This window comes from Anomaloglossus baeobatrachus, chromosome 7, assembly GCF_048569485.1.
Source record: "Anomaloglossus baeobatrachus isolate aAnoBae1 chromosome 7, aAnoBae1.hap1, whole genome shotgun sequence".
Lineage (NCBI taxonomy): Eukaryota > Metazoa > Chordata > Amphibia > Anura > Aromobatidae > Anomaloglossus > Anomaloglossus baeobatrachus.
The window spans coordinates 117,220,045-117,241,999 of record NC_134359.1 but is presented as its reverse complement, the minus strand read 5'-3'; the positions used below and the strand labels follow the sequence as shown (position 1 = coordinate 117,241,999).

The following is a 21,955-nucleotide window of genomic DNA, read 5'->3' as shown; positions in this document are numbered from 1 at the left end:
AAAAATATAAACCTAAAGCAACATTTTTTCGGAAAAAGTAAAATAATATGTTTTTCTTCCACACTGCTATAATTCTTGTGAAGCACCTTGTAATGCTGCATCCCTGCTCTCCTTCTCCTGCAGGGACACGTTGTCACTCACCACCGCGGCCGGCTCCTTCAGCGCTGTCCAGCGTACCTGCCTCTCCTCCACATGGGCTTCTCCTCCTCCTGCCTCCCAAGGCCTGTGTACGCTGCACAGGGCCTCCGTGAGTGCTCCTAGGGCATGTGCTTGCACTGCTGTCCTCCTCTTAAAGGGCCAGCATGCCACTCTTAGGAGCTGCCTCTCAGCCTATCGCTGAGAGGCACTGGTTATTTAAGGCAAGCTCCCATCTGTATAGTCAGTTGAGTTCTGTTTAGTTAGTTGTCAGGTGACTGTCTGTCCTGTCTGTCTGGTCCCGTCCTGTCCCTTCCTGTCCTGTCCGTACCTGGCTATCAGCCCGTCCTGCCTGTTGGCACCTGGTTCCAGTTCTGTCCTGCCCGTATCTGGATACCAGCCCAACCTGCCTGTTGACACCTGGTTCTAGTCCTGTCCCTGCCTGTACCTGGTCCCAGGCCATCCTGCCTCTAGTTACCTTGTTCCAGTCCTGTATCTGCCTTTTGGCTCCTGGTTCCAGTTCTGTCCCTGCCTGTTGGCACCTAGTCCCAGCCCGTCCTGCCTATTGGCACCTGGTTGCAGTCCTGTTCCTGCCTGTACCTGGTCCCAGTCTGTTCTGTCCTGTCTGCCCTGTTGGTAGTATAGACTCTGTCTGTCCTGCCTTGTTGGAATTAGTGACTCTGCCTATCCGTCCTCCTCTGTTGGTACTACAGACTCTGTCTGCCTGTCCTGGCAATGCCATCTCTCTTGCTAGTGTAACACTTAAGTGTGGGAGGGCACTAGAAGTATATAGCATAAGAAATTCAGAAAGGGATCAAAAAACCACTAGCACATTTTAAAAGGACTGAAGCAAATGGAGAAGAAGAAAATGTGCAAAAAGTGGGATCACCAGTATAACAAAAAATATATCGTTTATTTGACACAAAGCACCAACATGGACATACATTAAAAACAATTAAAAAAGCACAAGCTTATAGAAATTCACATGGTGCCATATACCATTGACATCAATCATGTGCATTTCTATAAGCTTGTGCTTTTTTAATTGTTTTTAATGTATGTCCATGTTGGTGCTTTGTGTCAAATAAACGATATATTTTTTGTTATACTGGTGATCCCACTTTTTGCACATTTTCTTCTTCTCCATTTGCTTCATCTCTCTTGCTAGTAACTCTGCCTCTCCGTCCTCCCCTGTTGGTGCTAGAGACTCTGCCTGTCCGTCCTGTCTGTGCTATGTTCCTTGAGCCAACCTGATGGACCCTGTCTGCACTTGACTCTCAGCCCTGTGTGCTCCTGTATCCGCTCCTGTCCTGGGGTCACTGCCACAGTCCCGGCCGGTCCTCTATCTTACGTAAGGGTAGTCCTGGGGTCTCCCTGTGGTCCAGTGGGTCCACTTCAGTTCACCGCTTCACCATCCCCCGGCATCATGCGTTGCAGTGTGTACAGGCCATGGATTCTGCTTACTACGTTTTTTTTGCCTCAGCCTGAATTCTGCCTTGAGATGAAAGTCCTCAGAGTAAAGAAACCTGTCCGCCTGGCTTCATCTTTCCAGAGGCCTTTTGTTTTCTGGAATCCTGCTTCTGCTCTTGTTCCTGAACACATGGTGCATTTCCAAGCTTTCAAGCTGCCAATCGATGCCCTCTGAACCCTTTGTCGGTGTCGTTTGTAGAAACCCCCATACGATGCCTTCTGACACCTTCTTTGGTGTCAGGTGTGGATGAAATGCTCCAATCCGAACCTGGACACTTCGTTCCTCAACCTGTGGTGCATTTCCAAGCTCCCATCTGATGCCTCCTGAAGTTCTTGTTTGTTTCGTACGTGGATGGAATGCCCCAGTCTGAACCCAGATGCCTAGTACCTGAACCTGTAGGAGATATGCAATTGGAAAATATCGCCTTTCTTTTTTTGTCCTGTCTGTCTTTTCTACATTTGCCTTGGATCTGTGTGATTTCGTCGGGCCAGCCTGTCCTGATTTCCGCTTGTCTGCCATCTACCATTGACTTTGATGTAATTTTGTCTTGCCTGCCTGTTCTGATTTCCCCATGTCTGCCGGCTACCATCAACTTCGAGGAAAGAAACCCTTCTTCAGCCCTATGGAAGAGGGGGCATAAGGGGAGGGTACTGTAATGCTGCCTCTCTGCTCTCCTCTTGCAGGGACGCGCTGCCACTCCCCACCGCGGCCGGCTTTTTCCATGCTGCCCACCATCCCTGCCTCTCCTTCACGTGGGTTTCTCCTCCTCCTGCTTTCCGAGGCCTCCGAGAGTGCTCCTAGAGTGTGCACGTGTGCCACTGCCCTCCTCTTAAAGGGCCAGCACGCAATTTCTAGGATGTGACTCTCAGCCTATCGCTGAGAGGCACTGGGTATTTAAGGCAAGCTACCACTAGGGGAGTTGCCTGTTCAAAACCATCTGTGTAGTCAGTTGAGTTCTGTTTAATTAGTTGTCAGGTCACCCTATCCGTCTTGTCCGCCTGGTCCCATCCTATCTCATCTGCTCTCGTCCTGTCTTGCCCATACCTGGCTACGAGCCTGTCCTGCCTGTTGGCATCTGGTTCCAGACCTGTCCCTGCCTCTTGGCACCTGGTCCCAGCCCGTCCTGGCTGTTGGCACCTGGTCCCAGGCCATCCTGCCAATTGGCACATGGATCCAGTCCTGTTCCTGCCTGTACCTGGTCCCAGCCCATCCTGCCTGTTGGCACCTGGTTCTAGTCCAGTCCTGCCTGTACCAGGTTCCAGTCCATCCTGTCTGCCCTGATGGTACTATAGACTCTGCCTGCACTTCTTTGTTGGTACTGGTGACTCTGCCTGGCCATCCTGCCCTGTTGGTGCTACAGACTCTACTTGCCTGTCCTAGCCGTGCCATCTGCCTTGCTAGTGATTCTGCCTGTCCGTCCTGCCCTGTAGGTGCTAGAGACTCTGCCTGTCCATCCTGCATGTGCTGTCTGCCTTGAGCCACTCTGGTTGTCCCTGTCTGCACTTGAGACTCAGTCCTGTCTGTTCCTGTGTCCGCCCCTGTCCTGGGGGTGAGTGACACAGTCCTAGTCCTCTACCCTACATAAGCGTACGTACGGGGTATCCCTGTGGTCCAGTGGGTCCACTTCAACTCGCCGTTTCACCAACCGGCGGCATTGGGCATTACTCATCTAAAGGCTTAACAAACTTCTTGAATGTGGTTTTGAGCACTTTGAGGGGTGCAGTTTTTAAATGGGGTCACTTTTGGGTATTTTCTGTCGCATAGGCTCCTCAAAGTAATTTCCAATGTGATGTGATCGCTAAAAAAATTAGTTTTGTAAATTTTGTTGGAAAAATTAGAAATTGCTGATAAACTTTTAACCCTTCTAACATAATAAAAAAAAATATTTGTTTTTCAAAATTATGCCGATATAAAGTAAACATGTGGAAAATATTATTTCTTAATGATTTTGTGTGACATAACCATTTGGTTTAAGGGCATAAAAATTAAAAGTTAAAAAATAGCAACATTTTCAATTACTTTTATTAAATTTTAGATTTTTTCAGGAATAAATGCAAATTATAATCAACCAGAATTTACCACTAACATGAAGAACGACATCTGAAGAAAAAAACAAAATCTCAGAATCACTGGAATCTGTTGAAGCGTTATTACAACATAAAATAACACTGGTCAGAATTGAATAAAATTTTAAAATTAGTCTGGTGAGGATGGAAAAAAAAAGGCTTTGGTACGAAAGTGTTACTAGAGACTTTCTTATGTCAATACCAAAGGAAATCAATATATTGCTTCTATTTGACAGTTCTTCAATATTATTTGTCCTGTTATTGTACACATACCTAGCAGTGACCATACATCATGATGTTTTTATTCTCTTTCTTTTGTTAACAAAAATTCTAACATCCGTAATGGCAGAAGAGGAAGGGCAGAGACATTGGGGCTGCTTCATCAATATGCTTATGCCTTTAAAGTGTACTTGTCCTTACACATGAAACTCCCGTAGAAAGGCACTGTCTTGCTGCCTTTAATAACCAATTTAAGTTGCTTTTTGCACACATGTAAGTCTAATATTTCCAAAAACTGTCAGGACTACCATAGTCTGTAACTTGCCAATAACTACTTTTCAGTCAGGATGGTGCTCAGCATCAGCACTCTGCCAGTACTATATGAGCAGGAGCTTCTTTTCCCTTTGTTATGGACATGGTTATGAACTGTTATGAATATTAAGAATTATATGAAATATCAAAAAACTTGACTCAAGATGGCGTTTGAAACTCACATACGGGATTTTCTGGTCATAAGTGAATCATGCTGACTTAGCTTAATATAAAATGATAAAACACATATACATATATATCTCAGATTAAGCTCTTTTTGCAGTTTACCCAATAGGAGACGTGTTACGTATTCTTGGTTCTTAGCCAACTGATTTCTTTAGGCCTGCGACACACGTGCGTGCCTTTTTTTTCACGTACCGGAGACACGGTCCCACGTAGTCCTATGTATTGTTATTGTTTTGGACACACGTAAGTATTCAGGAACGGAACGTGTGTCCGTTCCGTACTTACTTGTGTCCGTTTTTTAAAACAGCTGACATATCCGTGTTGCTCCGGCAGCACAGGTGTCACACGGCCCGCACCCGTACCACACGGATGTAGTGTGGATACGGGCCCACATGACACGCGCCAGAGAAACACACGTGTCAATGTAAAAATAATAAAAACACATACTCACCTCCACCATACCTGCAGTCTCTGCCGCGGCTGTCCCCTGCATCCGTCCCTCAGTGAATTTGAACAACGCTTCTCCTTCACTGGGGGCGGGAAGCAGCGTCAGCGGGGCGTGGCTGTGGCCAGACGCTGTCATTCAGCACCACAGACAGCGCTGGATGATGCAGGTAAGGCGGGACTTTCCGTTCTCCGTGTGTTATTACGTATAACACACGGAGAACACGTACGTGCCACAAAAACTGCACACGGGGAACAAACCACCCCTTTAACACGTGTGTGACAAAAATGTTACGTTTTGTCACGTAAGTGTGGCAGAGGCCTTAAATGTATCTTAACTTCCGCAATTAAACCAGTCATATTTCTACCTAAATCCGTGTACATCTCTTACTGGTCTGGGTGGCTGAATCCAATAGCATGCTACTGATAAAATGATTCATAATAAGATTTGGAATGCAGACAGGTTTAAAGGCCCTTTCACACACAGATAAATCTGCGGCAGATCTGTGGTTGCAGTGAAATTGTGGACAATCAGTGACAGGTTTGTGGCCGTGTACAAATGGAACAATATGTCCATGATTTCACTGCAACCACAGATCTGCCAAAGATTTATCTCTGTGTGTGACGGGGCCTTAAGATGTAGATGCATAACTTGGATTGCATCACCCTAAATTATGCCCCCCTTATCACGTTACGTTCTAACATACAGTATATTATTATTATTGTGAATGCACTGGTCCAGTGGCTTGACTGCTTGAACTGAAAGCTTGCCTCTCTAATGTAATTTGACAAACAGGAGAGAAGGGGCAGAAACATAAAGATCCCACTCCACTTCTAGTATTCTGCGCTACAGGTTTTAGACTACTACTATAAGACTAAAATCTAAACTTTGGTAATGGAGGAACAATAAGGCTGTTTTAGTTTAGAGATCTTTGCTCAAGTAAAAAAAAAAAAGCTATAATTTATAACTAAGTATTTTTTTTTGCAGTTTTTACACTTTGTTTGCAACATCCTGCAATACACATAGTGTTCAATGTCTTTCTGCCAATGAGAGCTAATATTTTAGGGTTCTTTGTTCATTAGAATTAGGTACAATTTGTTCTTCTGGCATCAAATATAACCTAGTTTTATTCTTATGACTGCCTGATGTCACTCGGGATGATGCAACATACTGCTTACAAAAAAATGAAAACTGATCAGCACCTCCAAGATGAGTGCAGCAGTTCACTATAGTATGTATCAACATCGGATGCATGAATTTTGAACTACATCATGGCTATATGTATTAAACTGATAACAGAGAGCTACCTGGCGCTCAAGCTGGCTTAGATGTGTGTGCCCATCTGCCAGGACAATGTGAACACCATTGTACGGGGAAACCGACACTATAAAGACTACTTCTCTTGGGCCAGGTTCTTCAAATGTAATGGGTAGGTAGGCTCCAGCACTAGTTAAAATGGCCTGGGACAGATGGAAGGAGTGCTCAGCCAAATCTGGAGATAATTATGGCATTTAAATTTCTAGGCCTTAGCACAGAAGTAAGGTTGATAGTGTAGATTCATATTTACTATGTGGTACACCTTGTTGTGGCTGGGGGGGCACACACAAAACATTGTAGAATCACCTTTACAATGTATTAAACCTTGCTGTGACTGGTGGGCACGCACAAATCATGGTAAATGCACATTTACAATGTATTATGCCTTATTGCTGCTGTTGGGCACGCACAAATCATTGTATTCACATTTACAATGTAGTACACCTCGTTGTGACTGGTTGCCACACACAAATCATTGTAGATTCACATTTACAATGTATTGTGCCTTGTTGTGGTAGGTGGGCACACACAAATCACTGAAGATTTACATTTACAATGTGGTACGCCTTGTTGTGGCAGGTGGGCAAGCACAAATCATTGTAGATTTACATTTGCAATGTATTATGCCTTGTTGTGGCTGATGGGCATAGACAAATCATTGTAGATTCCCATTTACAATATGGTATGCCTTGTTGTGGCAGATGGGCACACACAAATTGGCAAGCTTGTGTTTGAAGTACTGTTTGATAATATTGGCTATATTGTAGTAATGCAGTTCAATATGTTATGCTCACACATATCTTAGTGCACCCAGAGAGCCGCTAAACTTGTCTATTTGGATATTATTGTAGTCACAGCAGCTTAAACGTATGCTTGGGGATAGTAACTGCCTCTATATTTGGCTGAGCTCTCCTCCATATGTCTAAGGCTGTTTTTTATTTACTGCTTCCAATGCCAGCGTGCTTTGCACAACTCTTGCTAGTGCTTTCTTTTGCACATGTTGATCTCATTCTTTTTATACAGCCTCCCACATTTCCAGTAGTTTGTAAACCATAGTGAGTGTTGCAACTGTAATGCACAGATGATGTTTATATGCTTCTTTGCTTTCTGTTCTATGAACCTGTTGGCGCACTCCTTCATGCCTGAGCCAATGTTTCTTATAGACCTTTCCACTTCACAATGGCTGCTCTTGCAGGTGGCCATACTAGTATAAAAAGACTGACCAGCACATCCAGTAGGTGTGAACAGGTGCACACTGAAAATTCAACAAAGTTACAAAAGCTATGCACAGCAGCACTCTGAAAAGCTAAAATATGTAAACATGAAAAATAGGAATTTTGGCACTGCATTACTGCTTTTGGAAAAAAAATAAACAAAATAAATAGAGGTATATTGGGATAGGGTCCCGGCGCAAAAAGAGGTACGCCTTGTTATTGGCTGTCGGGCTTACACAAATTGGCCAATTTGTAAACTAAGTACTATATATTTCGCTTTATAAGACGCACTTTTGTTCCCCCAAATTTTGGGGGAAAGTAGGGGTTGCGTTTTATAATCCGAATATACGGGGGGGGGGGTATACATATATATATATATATATATATATGAGTCCAGGGGAGGAGGGGACAGCTCTGGAGCACTGCTGGTGATGGGCTGGGGCAGCGGCGCATATTATATCTGCCTGCGCCCCCCTTTGATGGCGCATGCCCCCCCTGTGTTAGATATGGCCCCCATGCTGCTGCCCATAGTAAAATAAAAAACTCTTTATTTACCTCCTCCAGCGCTGATCTCCCGGTCTCTCTGCCGCCACTGTGATCAGGCACACAGAGATGATATCACTCTGCTGTGCCGATCACATGACCAGCACCGTGAACCAGGAAGTGCAGGAGCTCAGCAGCACGGAGGGAAACACAAGGAGGACAGGACTGGAGAAGGTAAGGAAAGAGTTTTATTTTACTATGGGCAGCAGCATGGGGGCGATATCTAACACAGGGGGAGGTGTGCCATCCATAGGGGGCCATATCTAACACAGGGGGAGGTGTGGCATCCATATGGGCCATATCTAACACAGGGGGAGGTGTGGCATCCATAGGGGGGCATATCTAACACATGGGGAGGTGTGCCATCCATAGGGGGCCATATCTAACACATGGGGAGGTGTGCCATCCATAGGGGGCCATATCTAACACAGGGGGAGGTGTGTCATCCATAGGGGGCCATATCTAACACAGGGGGAGGTGTGCCATCCATAGGGGGCCATATCTAACACAGGGGGACATGTGCCATCCATAGGGGGCCATATCTAACACAGGGGAACGTGTGCCATCCATAGGGGGCCATATCTAACACAGGGGGAGGTGTGGCATCCATATGGGCCATATCTAACACAGGGGGAGGTGTGGCATCCATAGGGGGGCATATCTAACACATGGGGAGGTGTGCCATCCATAGGGGGCCATATCTAACACATGGGGAGGTGTGCCATCCATAGGGGGCCATATCTAACACAGGGGGAGGTGTGTCATCCATAGGGGGCCATATCTAACACAAGGGGAGGTGTGCCATCCATAGGGGGCCATATCTAACACAGGGGGACATGTGCCATCCATAGGGGGCCATATCTAACACAGGGGAACGTGTGCCATCCATAGGGGGCCATATCTAACACAGGGGGAGGTGTGCCATCCATAGGTGGCCATATCTAACACAGTGGGATGTGTGCCAACCATAGGGGGCCATATCAAACACAGTGGGACGTGTGCCATCCATAGGGGGCCATATCTAACACAGGGGGAGGTGTGCCATCCATAGGGGGCCATATCAAACACAGGGGGAGGTGTGCCATCCATAGGGGGCCATGGGCAGCACAGGGTGACGTGTGCCATCTATAGGAGACCTGTGCCAGCTGTAGGAGACGTGTGCCATCTATAGGAGACCTGTGCCAGCTGTAGGGGATATGTGCCAGCAATAGGGAACGTGTTCCAGCACAGGGGGACGTGTGTCATAAATAGGGGACGTGTTCCATCAATAGGAGACATGTGCCAGCAATAGGGGACGTGTGCCAGCAATAGGAGACGTGTGCCATCAATGGGGGACATGTGGCAGCACTGGGGGACATGTGCCAGCACAAGGGGGCTATATTCAATATAAGGGGGGCATATCCAGATTAAGGGGGCTAATTTTAGGATCGGGGGGCTATGAGGGACATATACCCTTTATGATTTGTTAGATGAACACTGGCATTATAAGACGGACCCTATTTAACATTAAAAAAAAAATTCTCTTTTCCGTCACCAAATTTGGGGGTGTGTCTTATAATCAGGGGCGTCTTATAAAGCAAAAAATACGGTATCTCATTTTTTCCAATAGCAGTAATACAGTGCCAAAATGCCTATATTCCATGTTTACATAAATTAGCTTTTATGAGTGCTGTTGTGCATATTTTTTGTAACCTTGCAGGTGACCAGCAGATTAAACAGCCACCAACTAACCTGTTGGAAAGGCAGAATCTTCTGACAGGATTAAGGTGAAAGTCCATTAAAGGGGTTGTCGGGTCACATGGAGCGACTGCAGACTTGTTTTAGACCGGACAACCTCTTTAACTAACATTTGTCTATGGAGATTGCATAGTTCTATATTTTACTGTATGTGGTGAAATGGCTTAATCCCAATAACATAGCGCTGGTATACATATTTTTGGGTAATTAGCTGATATACATTATTTGATCCAAATGTGTCCATTTAAAATGGGTTATGATTGTATATTTAGGCAATACGGCTTACTGAGTAGGCTTACAATGACAAGCTTCAAGATAATCATCTCTTCAAACACATGGAGTATTATGAACAGGTATAATGGATGACAACTTAGGAAGGAGATTGGATTGCCTATATAATCAATTAGGTTTCACATTCTTTCTTATACAGGCCATTTATTTGTTACTTTTAAATACTTTTTTCAGTCACTGACTACAGGACAACCTTTGTTTTCTTCATTGAGATGACTGACAGAATACCCAGAATGATACCCAGTATAATGCCCAGAATGATGCCCAGAATGATACCCAGAATGATGCCCAGAATGATACCCAGTATAATGCCCAGAATGATACCCAGTGTAATGCCCAGAATGATGCCCAGTATAATGCCCGAATGGTGCCCAGTATAATGCCCAGAATGATGCCCAGTATGATGCCCAGAATGATGCCCAGTATAATGCCCAGAATGGTGCCCAGTAAAATGCCCAGTATAATGCCCAGAATGATACACAGTATAATGCCCAGTATAAGGCCCAGAATGGTGCCCAGTATAATGCCCAGAATGATACCCAGTATAATGTCCAGTATAATGCCCAGAATGATGCCCAGCATAATTCCCGGAATGGTGCCCAGTATAATGCCCAGATTGATATCCAGTATAATGACCAGAATGATACTCAGTATAATGCCCAGTATAAGGCTCAGAATGGTGCCCAGTGTAATGCCCAGAATGATGCCCAGTATGATGCCCAGTATGATGCCCAGAATGATGCCCAGTATAATGCCCAGAATGGTGCCCAGTAAAATGCCCAGTATAATGCCCAGAATGATACACAGTATAATGCCCAGTATAAGGCCCAGAATGGTGCCCAGTATAATGCCCAGAATGATACCCAGTATAATGTCCAGTATAATGCCCAGAATGATGCCCAGTATAATTCCCGGAATGGTGCCCAGTATAATGCCCAGATTGATATCCAGTATAATGACCAGAATGATACTCAGTATAATGCCCAGTATAAGGCTCAGAATGGTGCCCAGTATAATGCCCAGAATGATACCCAGTATAATGCCCAGAATAATACGCAGTATAATGCCCAGAATGTTGCCCAGAATAGTGCCCAGTATAATGCCCAGAATTATACCCAGTATAATGCACAGGATAATGCCCATAATGATGCCCAGGATAATGCCCAGATTGATACGCAGTATAATGCCCAGAATGATACTCAGTATAATGTCCAGTATAATGCTCAGAATGATACCCAGTATAATGCCTAGAATCATACCCAGTATAATGCCCAGTATAATGCCCAGAATAATACCCAGTATAATGCCCAGAATGGTGCCCAGTATAATGCCCAGAATAATATCCAGTATAATGGCCAGAATGATACCCAGTATAATGCCCAGGATAATGCCCAGAATGATGCCCAGTGTAATGCCCAGAATGATAACCAATATAATGCCCAGAATGGTGCCCAGTATAATGCCCAGAATAATACCCAGTATAATGCCCAGTATAATGCCCAGAATGATACCCAGTATAATGCCCAATATAATGCCCAGAATAATACCCAGTATAATGCCCAGAATGGTGCCTAGTATAATGCCCAGAATGATACCCAGTATAATGCCCAGAATGATACCCAGTATAATGCCCAGAATGACGCTTGTCCTTGCGTCATCTCAACTTTATCTCCAATTTTTCCAGTTCTGATAACTTACTACAAAAATGTACACACCCATACACTATGTGTGAATAATGATTGTGATAAATGAAAGACTGGAGTAAGGTTATGTGCGCACGGTGCGTTTTTCGCGGCATTTTACGGGTGCATTTTTGGTCTCAAAACTGCATGACTTTGCTTCCCCAGCAAAGTCAATGAGTTTTAATTTTTGCTGTCTGCACAGTGTTTGTTTATTTTTTAGCTACCTTTTTGTGGTGACAAAGAAAGCAACATGTCAATTCTTTTCTGCGTTTTTCTGTGTTTTTTCACCTATGCAATGAATTGGAAAAATGCAGCAAAATGCAGTGATCAAAAAAGCAGCAAAACACAGCCAAAAACACACCAAAACGTGGTAAAAATGCATGCATTTTTATCGGTGCGTTTGTTGCGGCCAAAAACGTTGCATCTTTGTGGTCAGAAAAAGATGCAGCGTGCGCACATAGCCTAAAGATTTTCCAAACGTCAGTGTCTTAATGGATACGCTTACAAGTAAAATATATCTTTGGATACGCTTAATGCTTTCCAGTCTGAGCAAATTTTCATTTTTGCACCTTTGTTTTATTTTCTTCCCTCTTTCAAGATTCATAACTTTATTTTTTCTTTTTACTTGTAAATAATCAACGTGGGGTGAAATGGTAAAAAAAAGAAAATAAAACAACAATTCCAACATTGCTTTTTGAGTTTTCTTTTTACTGTGTTTTACTGCGCAGTAAAAATTACCTTGCAACATAATTCTTCATACTTATATATCATATCTATACATATATATATATATATATATATATATATATATACATATTTTTTCAATGGTCTGCCATTTTTTTAACCCACTAATTTGGGTTTGTGTCTCCATTTTCCCATAAGGCTATGTTCGCACGTTGCGTTTTTTTCCGCGTTTCTGCAGCGTTTTTAGCAGCAGCGTTTTTGCGCTAAAACGCATGCGTTTTTGATTGCCAGCAAAGTCTATGGGAAAAGCAGAAATCCTGTCTGCACTTTGCTTTTTTTTCTGCAGCGTTTAATTTGCATATTTGTGGTCAAAAACCATGCTGAAAAAGAAGCAGCATGTCAGTTGTTTTTGCCATTTCTGCAGCGTTTCCTTAACATTGGAGTCAATGAGAAATGGCAAAACGCAACCAAAAGCACAATTCCTGCGTTTTTCATGCTTTTTACCTGCTTTTCCACTGCGTTTTTGGCTCCAAAAACGCATGCTTTTCTGGACAAAAATTAATGGGTTCTAATGTTCCTTTACACACACACAATAACCGAAAATTTAAATGTTAAAAAATTATAAACTTCACCTTTTTTTTATAAAATGTGCATAACCACTATTTTTTAATTAAAAATGATAATTTCCCATATATTTTTATTAAAAGTTAATTTTATACTTTTTTTCTCTTTTTTTAATTCTTTTTGTCTATTTCAACTTTATTTCTCAGTGTCTTGATCTACAAAACGCATCTGCAGAAACGCAGGTGAAAACGCAGGTAAAAAGCGCTAAAAACGCGGTAAAAACGCATGCGTTTTTAGCGCTAAAAATGGTCAAAAGCCATTTGGTTAAAAACCAAGGGAAGGAAAACGTGCAGAATAAACTGCAGGTACTTCGACGCAACGTGTGCACATAGCCTAACTGTTTAATGTGCCCATCATTAGAGCTGTATGAAAACTTGTTTTTTTTGTTTGTGAAATTAGTTTTTTATGAGTACCATTTTGGAGTACATATGACATTTTGGTTTTTTAGTGCATTTTTTTGGGGCGATGGGGTGACTAAAAAACAATTCTATTCAGGAGTTCATTTATTTATTGACTTTCATGGGACTCTTATGAATATACGAAAACAAAATATGCTTTTTTTAATTTCTTTATTATTGTATTGGGAAAAGGGGGATAAAGTTCAATTTCTTTTTCTACATTTTTAGAAACTTTTTAAAATTATTTATTTAATTTTAATCTCTCCAAACCACTTGAACCTGTGATTCTTTACTTTATAAACAGTGATATATTAGAAGTGCAATGTATAATTAAAATAATAATCTCCTAAAGCCCGGCCTTCGTAAGTATAGGACTGTGGTGATTGGGGGCTTCAGGCTGTCACAGTAATCAATGTACCCTGCAGTCTACACTTGAAAGCAATGAATTATATGAGGATTCTTTCACATGGATAAAAAAACTAAATGTCCTATTCTGAGACTGAGTATCAACCAATAATATAGAAAATCAATCTGCATATGATTACTTGTATTTATATTTTTCTATAATTGTAAGGTTTTGTTATTAACGCTTGTGACCACCGCTCTATTCAATGACTATGGGAGTGGTGGTCTCATGCATACTATCACTCCTATAGACCCTTATAAGTTCTGTCCACATTTTCATCAAGACTTAAAAATCAAGGAAGTACAAGAAACAATGGGATGAAACCTAAAGGAAGGAGATTCAGATTAGACATTAGGAAAACTGTTTGACAGTGAGGGTAGTCAGGGAGTGGAAATGGCAACCACAGGAGGTGGTGAGCTCTCCATCAATAGAAGTCTTCAAGCGTAAACTGGATAATCATATAGCTGGGATGATTTCGGAAAACCTGCACTCACAGTGGGTTGGACCCGATAACCCTTGAGGTCCCTTCCAACTCTACCATTCTAAGAAATAATTATTATACTCCCTTTGACTTCACTAATAAGAAAAGTTTAGGAGCAATGTAATAGAATGAGCCACTTTTAGGTTTCAAGTGTGACACCCGGTGCTACCCTATCGTGTAACCGTAGCCTCGAAACTGATTACTGCAGTAAATTCTTTTTTTACACAATTTTATTTTTGAAACTACCTACCTGTGTTAGAATCCAAGCTCCAATCTATATCCATCTGAAGGGTTTTGAACCTGTTTTCTGCAATTGCTATGGGTACTTCACTGGCAGGCAGGGGGTCCACATTCTCCTCATTAAAACCCTTCTCACTCTTTGATTTACCACCAGTAGATTCTAAAAGCACAAAATGTTATTCAATATCTTTACAATGATGGAAACAAAAGAAAACAATGGGGAACAATTGGATCGTACACCTGAATGTTCAACATGTCATCTGAACATAGAAAACATATAGAATTAAACCATTCAAGAGGAGAATCACAACATGTTTGCCCACCTTGGATCAAAGCCAACAGGAACACTTTGTAAATAAGTTTATTTAGTCCTACTATACACTAAAAATGAAACAGGAATTGATGTTCCTCTGTCAGTCTTCAGAAGCCTTTTGTTCTTTAAATGGATAGCATTATACTGGTGGACCATTGGCAACTGTACAAAAATCTGAAAAGTTCTGCTAAATTTATACTATGTGAGAAAGAAGGTTAAGATCACGCAAGCTTCTAATGGTTATCTGCTTGGCTAATAATCAATAGAAATGAATGTCCTGGAATGCAAGAAGTAAAACACAAAGCTTTGAGGACTGACAGAACGTCTCATCACTAGAGATTCTGCTGCCCACAAAAAATGTTTGAGGTTAAGCAGCATTTCCATTCTGCAGCTGGAGATGAGAAGTCATTTACACAATATGAGTGTGTGGTTTATTCTGGTTTATGCACATAAATAACACATCCATAATGTACAATAGATACTGCATAGTTCTCAAGTAAGATCACCCTGAATAAAATTGTGAAATTTCAAAATAAAATTAAATGACTCTGCTAAACAGAACAACCGAGAAACTATATGGTTTGAGGAAATTTGATTTCTGCTGTTGCTTCTATAACAAACTAAATATGAAGGTAGTCAATAGAAAATAAGTGTCTAGATGAGCAACAAGCATCAAATAGACCACTGGTGGCTTAAAGGTAGACTCAGGCCTACTAGTGGACCTCAGACATGTAGACCATAGACTGCTACAAAGTTTTTCAATAGAATGTAACCTAATTAGATACTGACAACTTTTAAGGCCACGTCTCACTAAGCAACATCACTTTTGTGACGCAACAGCGATGTTGCTAGCGATGTTGCTGTGTGTGACATCCAGCAACAACCTGGCCCCTGCTGTGAGGTCGCTGGTTGTTGCTGAATGTCCTGGACCATTTTTTAGTTGTTGCTCTCCCGCTGTGAAGCGCACATCGCTGTGTGTGACAGCGAGAGAGCAACAACTGAATGTGCAGTGAACAGGGAGCCGGCTTCTGTGGACGGTGGTAACCAATGTAAATATTGAGTAACCAAGAAGCCCTTTCCTTGGTTACCCGATATTTACCTTCGTTACCAGCGTCCGCCGCTCTCACGCTGTCAGTGCCGGCTCCCTGCTCCCTGCACACATAGCCAGACTACACATCGGGTAATTAATCCGATGTGTACTCTGGCTAGGAGTGCAGGGAGCCAGTGCTAAGCGGTGTGCGCTGGTAACCAAGGTAAATATCGGGTTGGTTACCCGATATTTACCTTAGTTACCAAGCGCAGCATCGCTTCCACGCGTCGCTGCTGTCTGGGGGCTGGTCACTGGTTGCTGGTGAGATCTGCCTGTTTGACAGCTCACCAGCAACCCATGTGGCGACGCTCCAGCGATCCCTGCCAGGTCAGGTTGCTGGTGGGATCGCTGGAGCGTCGCTTAGTGTGACTGTACCTTTACTGAGAAGTGAGAGACTCGATCAATGCTATTATCTGATGCGAGTCTCAAACATAGTGATGGGCGGACTCGGACTGTGGTCTCAAACTTACCCGAGTGCCAGACCCAGGCCCGGGATCCGGGTGTTGATCCGGAAACTTGGGGAATAAAAAAAATAAATAAAGGAAAACTAAAGAAAATAAGAACGCTTCATACTTACCAAGGCTCCAGCGTGGCTGTAACTGTTCCCGCGGCCGCCCATTCATTTCCAGGGCAACTCTTTACCTTCATTGCATATGCACTGCTTTTCCTGCTTTTCCCACCCATCGGCAGTCCTAGCATCTGTGATTTGTTGTAGTCAGACGCGCCCTCAGCCTGCGTGACGGTGTCTGCCTGCAACCAATCACAGGCACTGTCTGTGGGTCTATATCGTACAGTAAAAATAAATAAATAAAATATTTGGCGTAGGGTCCCCCCCATATTATGATACCCAGCACAGATAAAGCATATGGCTACAGTCTTCAGCCCCGAGTCGTGCGCTTATCTTGGCTGTGTATCAAAATAAGAGGAACCGCATGTGACTTTTTAAATTTTCTTTTTAAATAAACAATTAAAAAAAAAACAACAGCGTGCGGTGCCCCCAATTTTGATACCCAGCCAAGATATAGCCTGACAGCTTGGGTCTGGACCTGCACCTGGATTACGTTGGACCTGCATGGGTGTTTTGGGGTTAATAAAGGGATGCAAGAGGAAGTTTTTTGTATTTTATTTCAAATAAAGGATTTTTTCAGTGTTTGTGTTTAGTTACTTTGACTTGCAGAATAGTAATGGGGGGGTCTCATAAACCATCCCCATTACTAATCTAGAGCTTAGTGACAGCTGTTGGCTGTCACCCTTATTATTCTAATTGCCACTACAACAGGGCAATCGGGAAGAGCTGGGTAAAGAGCTAGGATCGTCACATCTAATGGATGCGACAATTCTGGGTGGCTGCAGACTCATATTTTTAGGCTGGGAGGATAACCAATAAGCATTAGTCTCTCCAGCCTGAGAATACCAGTCCCCAGCTGTCAGGCTTTATCTTGGATGGGTATCAAAATTGGGGGGACTGCACATCGTTTTTTTAAATTATTTATTTAAGTAATTAAAAAAAATAAAAGCCGCATGAGGTTCCTATTATTTTGATATTATTACAGAGTAGCTCTGGCACTCAAAAAGCGATATGCAGACAAATCTCATGATGCCAACAAATATATTTTTATTTTTCTGCAAAAACAGAATACCCAGCTGCCTTAAAACCAATGTTTCGACTCAATCTGAGCCTTCATCTGAGGTTGGCCTGGTTTACACAAACAAAAGAAAGGATTTATATACAAATGGACAAAACAGAACAAATACAAGATAAACAAAAAAGAAACATATGCATAATAGCATCATGGGTATACAGTAGCAACATGGTTATAAGATAAAGCATTGTGGTACATGGTGCTAAATATCAACAAAATAAGTAAAGAAGGCTGTGACGACACAGAATTTTTCAATGTGTGTCGTGGGTTAAAATTTCTTACATTAGCCAGACGTATTGTCCTTCTGTGTGCTAACTCATGTTTGCTAAACTATTGTTTCTACCAGACCCTCTGAGCGTCCATTGTAATGTAGTTGTGTATTGTTAATCTAATTTAAATTACTTTAGTAGCCATTGTCTAGTCTGTGACTTGCAGACTTCATGTAGCTATCCTCAGTGTTTATATCCACATCATTTAAATGAACATTATCCATGCAGCTTGAAATTCATCCAATAAGAGAAGCAACCTTGTACAACCAATCCGATAAGGGCACAGTATATCCAAAGGGAAGGTGCGGGCTATAAAAAGGGGACTTCCTTAAGTCACCAGTTGTTGGATGTCGCATGATCCAGTCTAAGCTCTTAGGAGCTGGCTAGGGGATCAGGACCAGGATACCTTGTGGACTTGGTCTAGGGACTTTGGCTCCAACTAGAGGAATACTTGGCTGCATGACTTCAAACCAAAGACTACTTACGGAGGAAACCCCGGTTGGGATAATCCAGTCACCTGGTACAGACTTTGCAGACCTCAGCCAGCTTCCTAAATCTGGCATTATTCCAGTCTTGGTGGGTGCCCGTCAAAAGCGGGGTGCTGTTGGATTGGAGTAAATAGCCCTGGAACTTCTGAGGCATGGACATTCTAAATCCCTGGTGAGCCAGCGGAAGGGTGAGACTCTGTTGCCTGTTACATTTGTGTGTTTTGCTGGTTATGTGTTATGTGCCATTAATATTTTGGGGATCCAATAAAGTCTTAATATTGTGATTCCCTCACCCTGTGATGTCTGAGTAGTGTTCCGCCCACGGTTAAGGAGGTTGTGAGTTCAGTTGGGATGAGCCCTGAGCCACGCTGTCTTTCTAAAGGCGGCTGGGCCAGCGGACAAAAGCACCCACTGAGCCCCGTGTCTCCACAATTGGTGGCAGCAGTGGGACACTACTCAGCCTGGTTTACCCAGGGGAGCTGCAGAGGACTGGTGTTCGCGGACTCTATCCAGGGCTCAACAACCAGGGAGGCACATAAGCATACCCAGCAGGCCATAGGGGAGGCATTCAGGTTTCGGACGCTGCCATGTCCAACCCCACCAGCTCAGCCATGGGACAAGGACCGAGAGAGGGCTTATGCCACCATAGAAAAAGAATGCCTGGCCATAGTCTGAGCCCTGAAAAAATTACAGCCCTACCTCTATAGCAATGAGTTTACAGTTCTCACTGACCAGAATCCATTGAGTTGGCTAAATCGCACTGCCGGGGACAACGGACGCTTGCTCAGGTGGAGTCTGGCGTTACAATCCTATAATTTTCCCTCTCCCATAAACAAGGCAAGAACCATGGAAACGCGGATGGGCTTTCCCGACAGGTGGAGAAGGATGATCGGAAGCCTATCATGTCTGGCCAGCCCATCAACAACAAACCTCGTCAAGATTCAGCAATTTTCCCATCTGGCTAATTAAGAAGGGGGGGAATGTAATGACACAGACTTTTTCAATGTGTGTTGTGGGTTAAAATTTCTTACATTAACCAGAAGTATTGTTCTTCTGTGTGCTAACTCATGTTTCTACCAGACCCTCTGAGCGTCCATTGTAATGTAGCTGTGTATTGCTAATCTAATGTAAATTACCTTAGTAGCCATTGTCTAGTCTGTGACTTGCAGACTTCATGTAGATATCCTCAGTCTTTCTATCCACATCATTTAAATGAACATAATCCATGCAGCTTGAAATTCATCCAATAAGAGAAGCAACCTTGTACAACCAAACTGATAAGGGCACATTATATCCAAAGGAAAGGCGCTGGCTATAAAAAGGGGACTTCCTTAAGTCACCAGTTGTTGGATGTCGCATGATCCAGTCTAAGCTCTTAGGAGCTGGCTAGGGGATCAGGACCACGATACCTTGTGGACTCGGTCTAGGGACTTTGGCTCCGACTAGAGGAATACTTGGCTACATGACTTCAAACCAAAGACTACTTAAGGAGGAAACCCAGGTTGGGACAATCCAGTCACCTGGTACAGACTTTGCATACCAAAGTGGGGTGCTGCTGGATTGGAGAAAATAGCCCTGGAACCTCTGAGGCATGGACATTCTAAATCCCTGGTGAGCCAGCGGAAGGGTGACACTCTGTTGCCTGTTACATTTGTGTGTTTTGCTGGTTATGTGTTATGTGCCGTTAATATTTTGGGGATCCAATAAAGTCTTAATATTGTGATTCTCTCACCCTGTGTTGTCTGAGTAGTGTTCCGCCCATGGTTAAGGAGGTCGTGAGTTCAGTTGGGATGAGCCCTGAGCCACGCTGTCTTTCTAAAGGCGGCTGGGCCAGCGGACAAGAGCACCCACTGAGCCCCGTGTCTCCACAAAGGCAGTGTGGGTGTCTCTGCAAAAAAACAAAGAGTATAACGTTACATATGAAAAGAAGCCCAATGAGTGTATAATATGACTAAATTATACACTAGGGGTAGGCAAAACAGCAAAAATAACATGTGGAATATGGCAATGATGACATACCAAGTGGGTATCTGGTGCAGGGATCAGTGAAATAGGTGACAAAAACGCCTATAGAGGAATGCAAGAATTAAAGTTAATAATATATAAGTATGCAAGCACTGTATTGGGCTTCTTTTCATATGTAATGTTATACTCTATGATTTGTTTTTGCAAAGACACCAAGAGTGCCTTATTTACTTATTTTGGTGATATTTAGCTCCATTTACCACAATGCTTTATCTAATAACCATGTTGCTACTGTATACCCATTAGGTTATTATGCATATAGTTATTTTTTGTTTATCTTGTTTTTGTTCTGTTTTGTCCATTTGTGTGTATATATATATATATATATATATATATATATATATATATATATACATATAATATATAAAGCTAAATGTGTGTATGTGTGTGTGTGTGTGTGTGTGTGTGTGTGTGTGTATGTCCGGGATTGGCATCTGCACCGTCGCAGCTACAGCCACAAAATTTTGCACACTCACATGTCTGGACCCCGAGAGCGTCATAGGCTATGTTTTGAGGGGAAATTTTAACCCCACGCTTTACAGTTATTCGCCAAAAAACCTGCCTGCATTAAAGCGAATGGAGCTGGGAGCCACGGTGCAGACAGAACTTCAGAAGAATGTGCAGCCACACCCTTATATGGAATGTTGGCGTGTCACAATGCAGCCAGGGAAAGAGACAGACGCAGCCAGGGAAAGAGACAGACACAGATAAGACAGGGAAAGAGGCGGACACAAAGAGACAGACACAGATAAAGAGACAGACACAGACAGGGAAAGAGACAGACACAAACAAAGAGACAGAGACAGACACAAGGAAACAGACAGACAGGGAAAGTAAGGGAAAGAGACAGACAGGGTAAGAGACAGACAAAGACAGGTAAAGAGACAAAGAGACAGACACAGGGAAAGAGACAGAGGGAAAGAGGGAAAGAGACAGACAGGTAAAGATAGGGAAAGAGACAGAGGGAAAGAGACAGACAGGGAAAGTGAGAGAGATAGATAGACAGGGAAAGAGATAGATAGACAGACAGGGAAAGAGATTGAGACAGACGGAGAAAGAGACAGAGACAGTCAGAGACAGACAGGGAAAGAGACAGACAGACAAAGAGATAGAGAGAGACAGAGAGATATATACAGAGGGGGAGACAGACAGAGAATGGGACAGAAACAGAGAGACAGTTACTATCCTGGGCGTTAATACATTCTATTTATACATTCTATCCCGGGAATGTTAATACATTCTATTTTGTTAACAACAGTTATTAACCCGGGCGGAGCCGGGTAGTACAGCTAGTATATATATATATATATATATATATATATATATATATATCCTTTCTTTTGTTTGTGTAAACCAGGCCAACCTCAGAGAAAGGCTCAGATTGAGTCGAAACGTTGGTTTTAAGGCAGCTGGGTATTCTGTTTTTGCAGAAAGATAAAAATATATTTGTTGGCATCACATTTGTCTCCATATCGCTTTCTGAGTGCCAGAGCCACTCTGTAATACTATTTCTTTTGCTCCTGAGCACCAATACACAGTGAGCAGAGCCTTAACCTTTCTACCTATTATTTTGATACACAGCCAAGATAAGCACATGCCTGGGGCTGCAGCCTGTAGCCATGAGCTTTATTTGTGCTGGGTATCATAAAATGGGGGGACCATACGCCAATTTTTTA

At 43.0% G+C, this 21,955-nt stretch overlaps 1 protein-coding gene across 1 annotated transcript in view; it reads right to left on the bottom strand.

Annotated features, from left to right (window-relative positions):
- Positions 1–21,955, bottom strand: part of KIAA2012 (KIAA2012 ortholog) — a 518,638-nt gene that overhangs the window by 289,108 nt on the left and 207,575 nt on the right. The window contains exon 9 of the mRNA XM_075318976.1: positions 14,462–14,611. Coding sequence (XP_075175091.1) covers positions 14,462–14,611 — 150 coding nt within the window. The remainder of the gene's footprint in view (positions 1–14,461; positions 14,612–21,955) is intronic.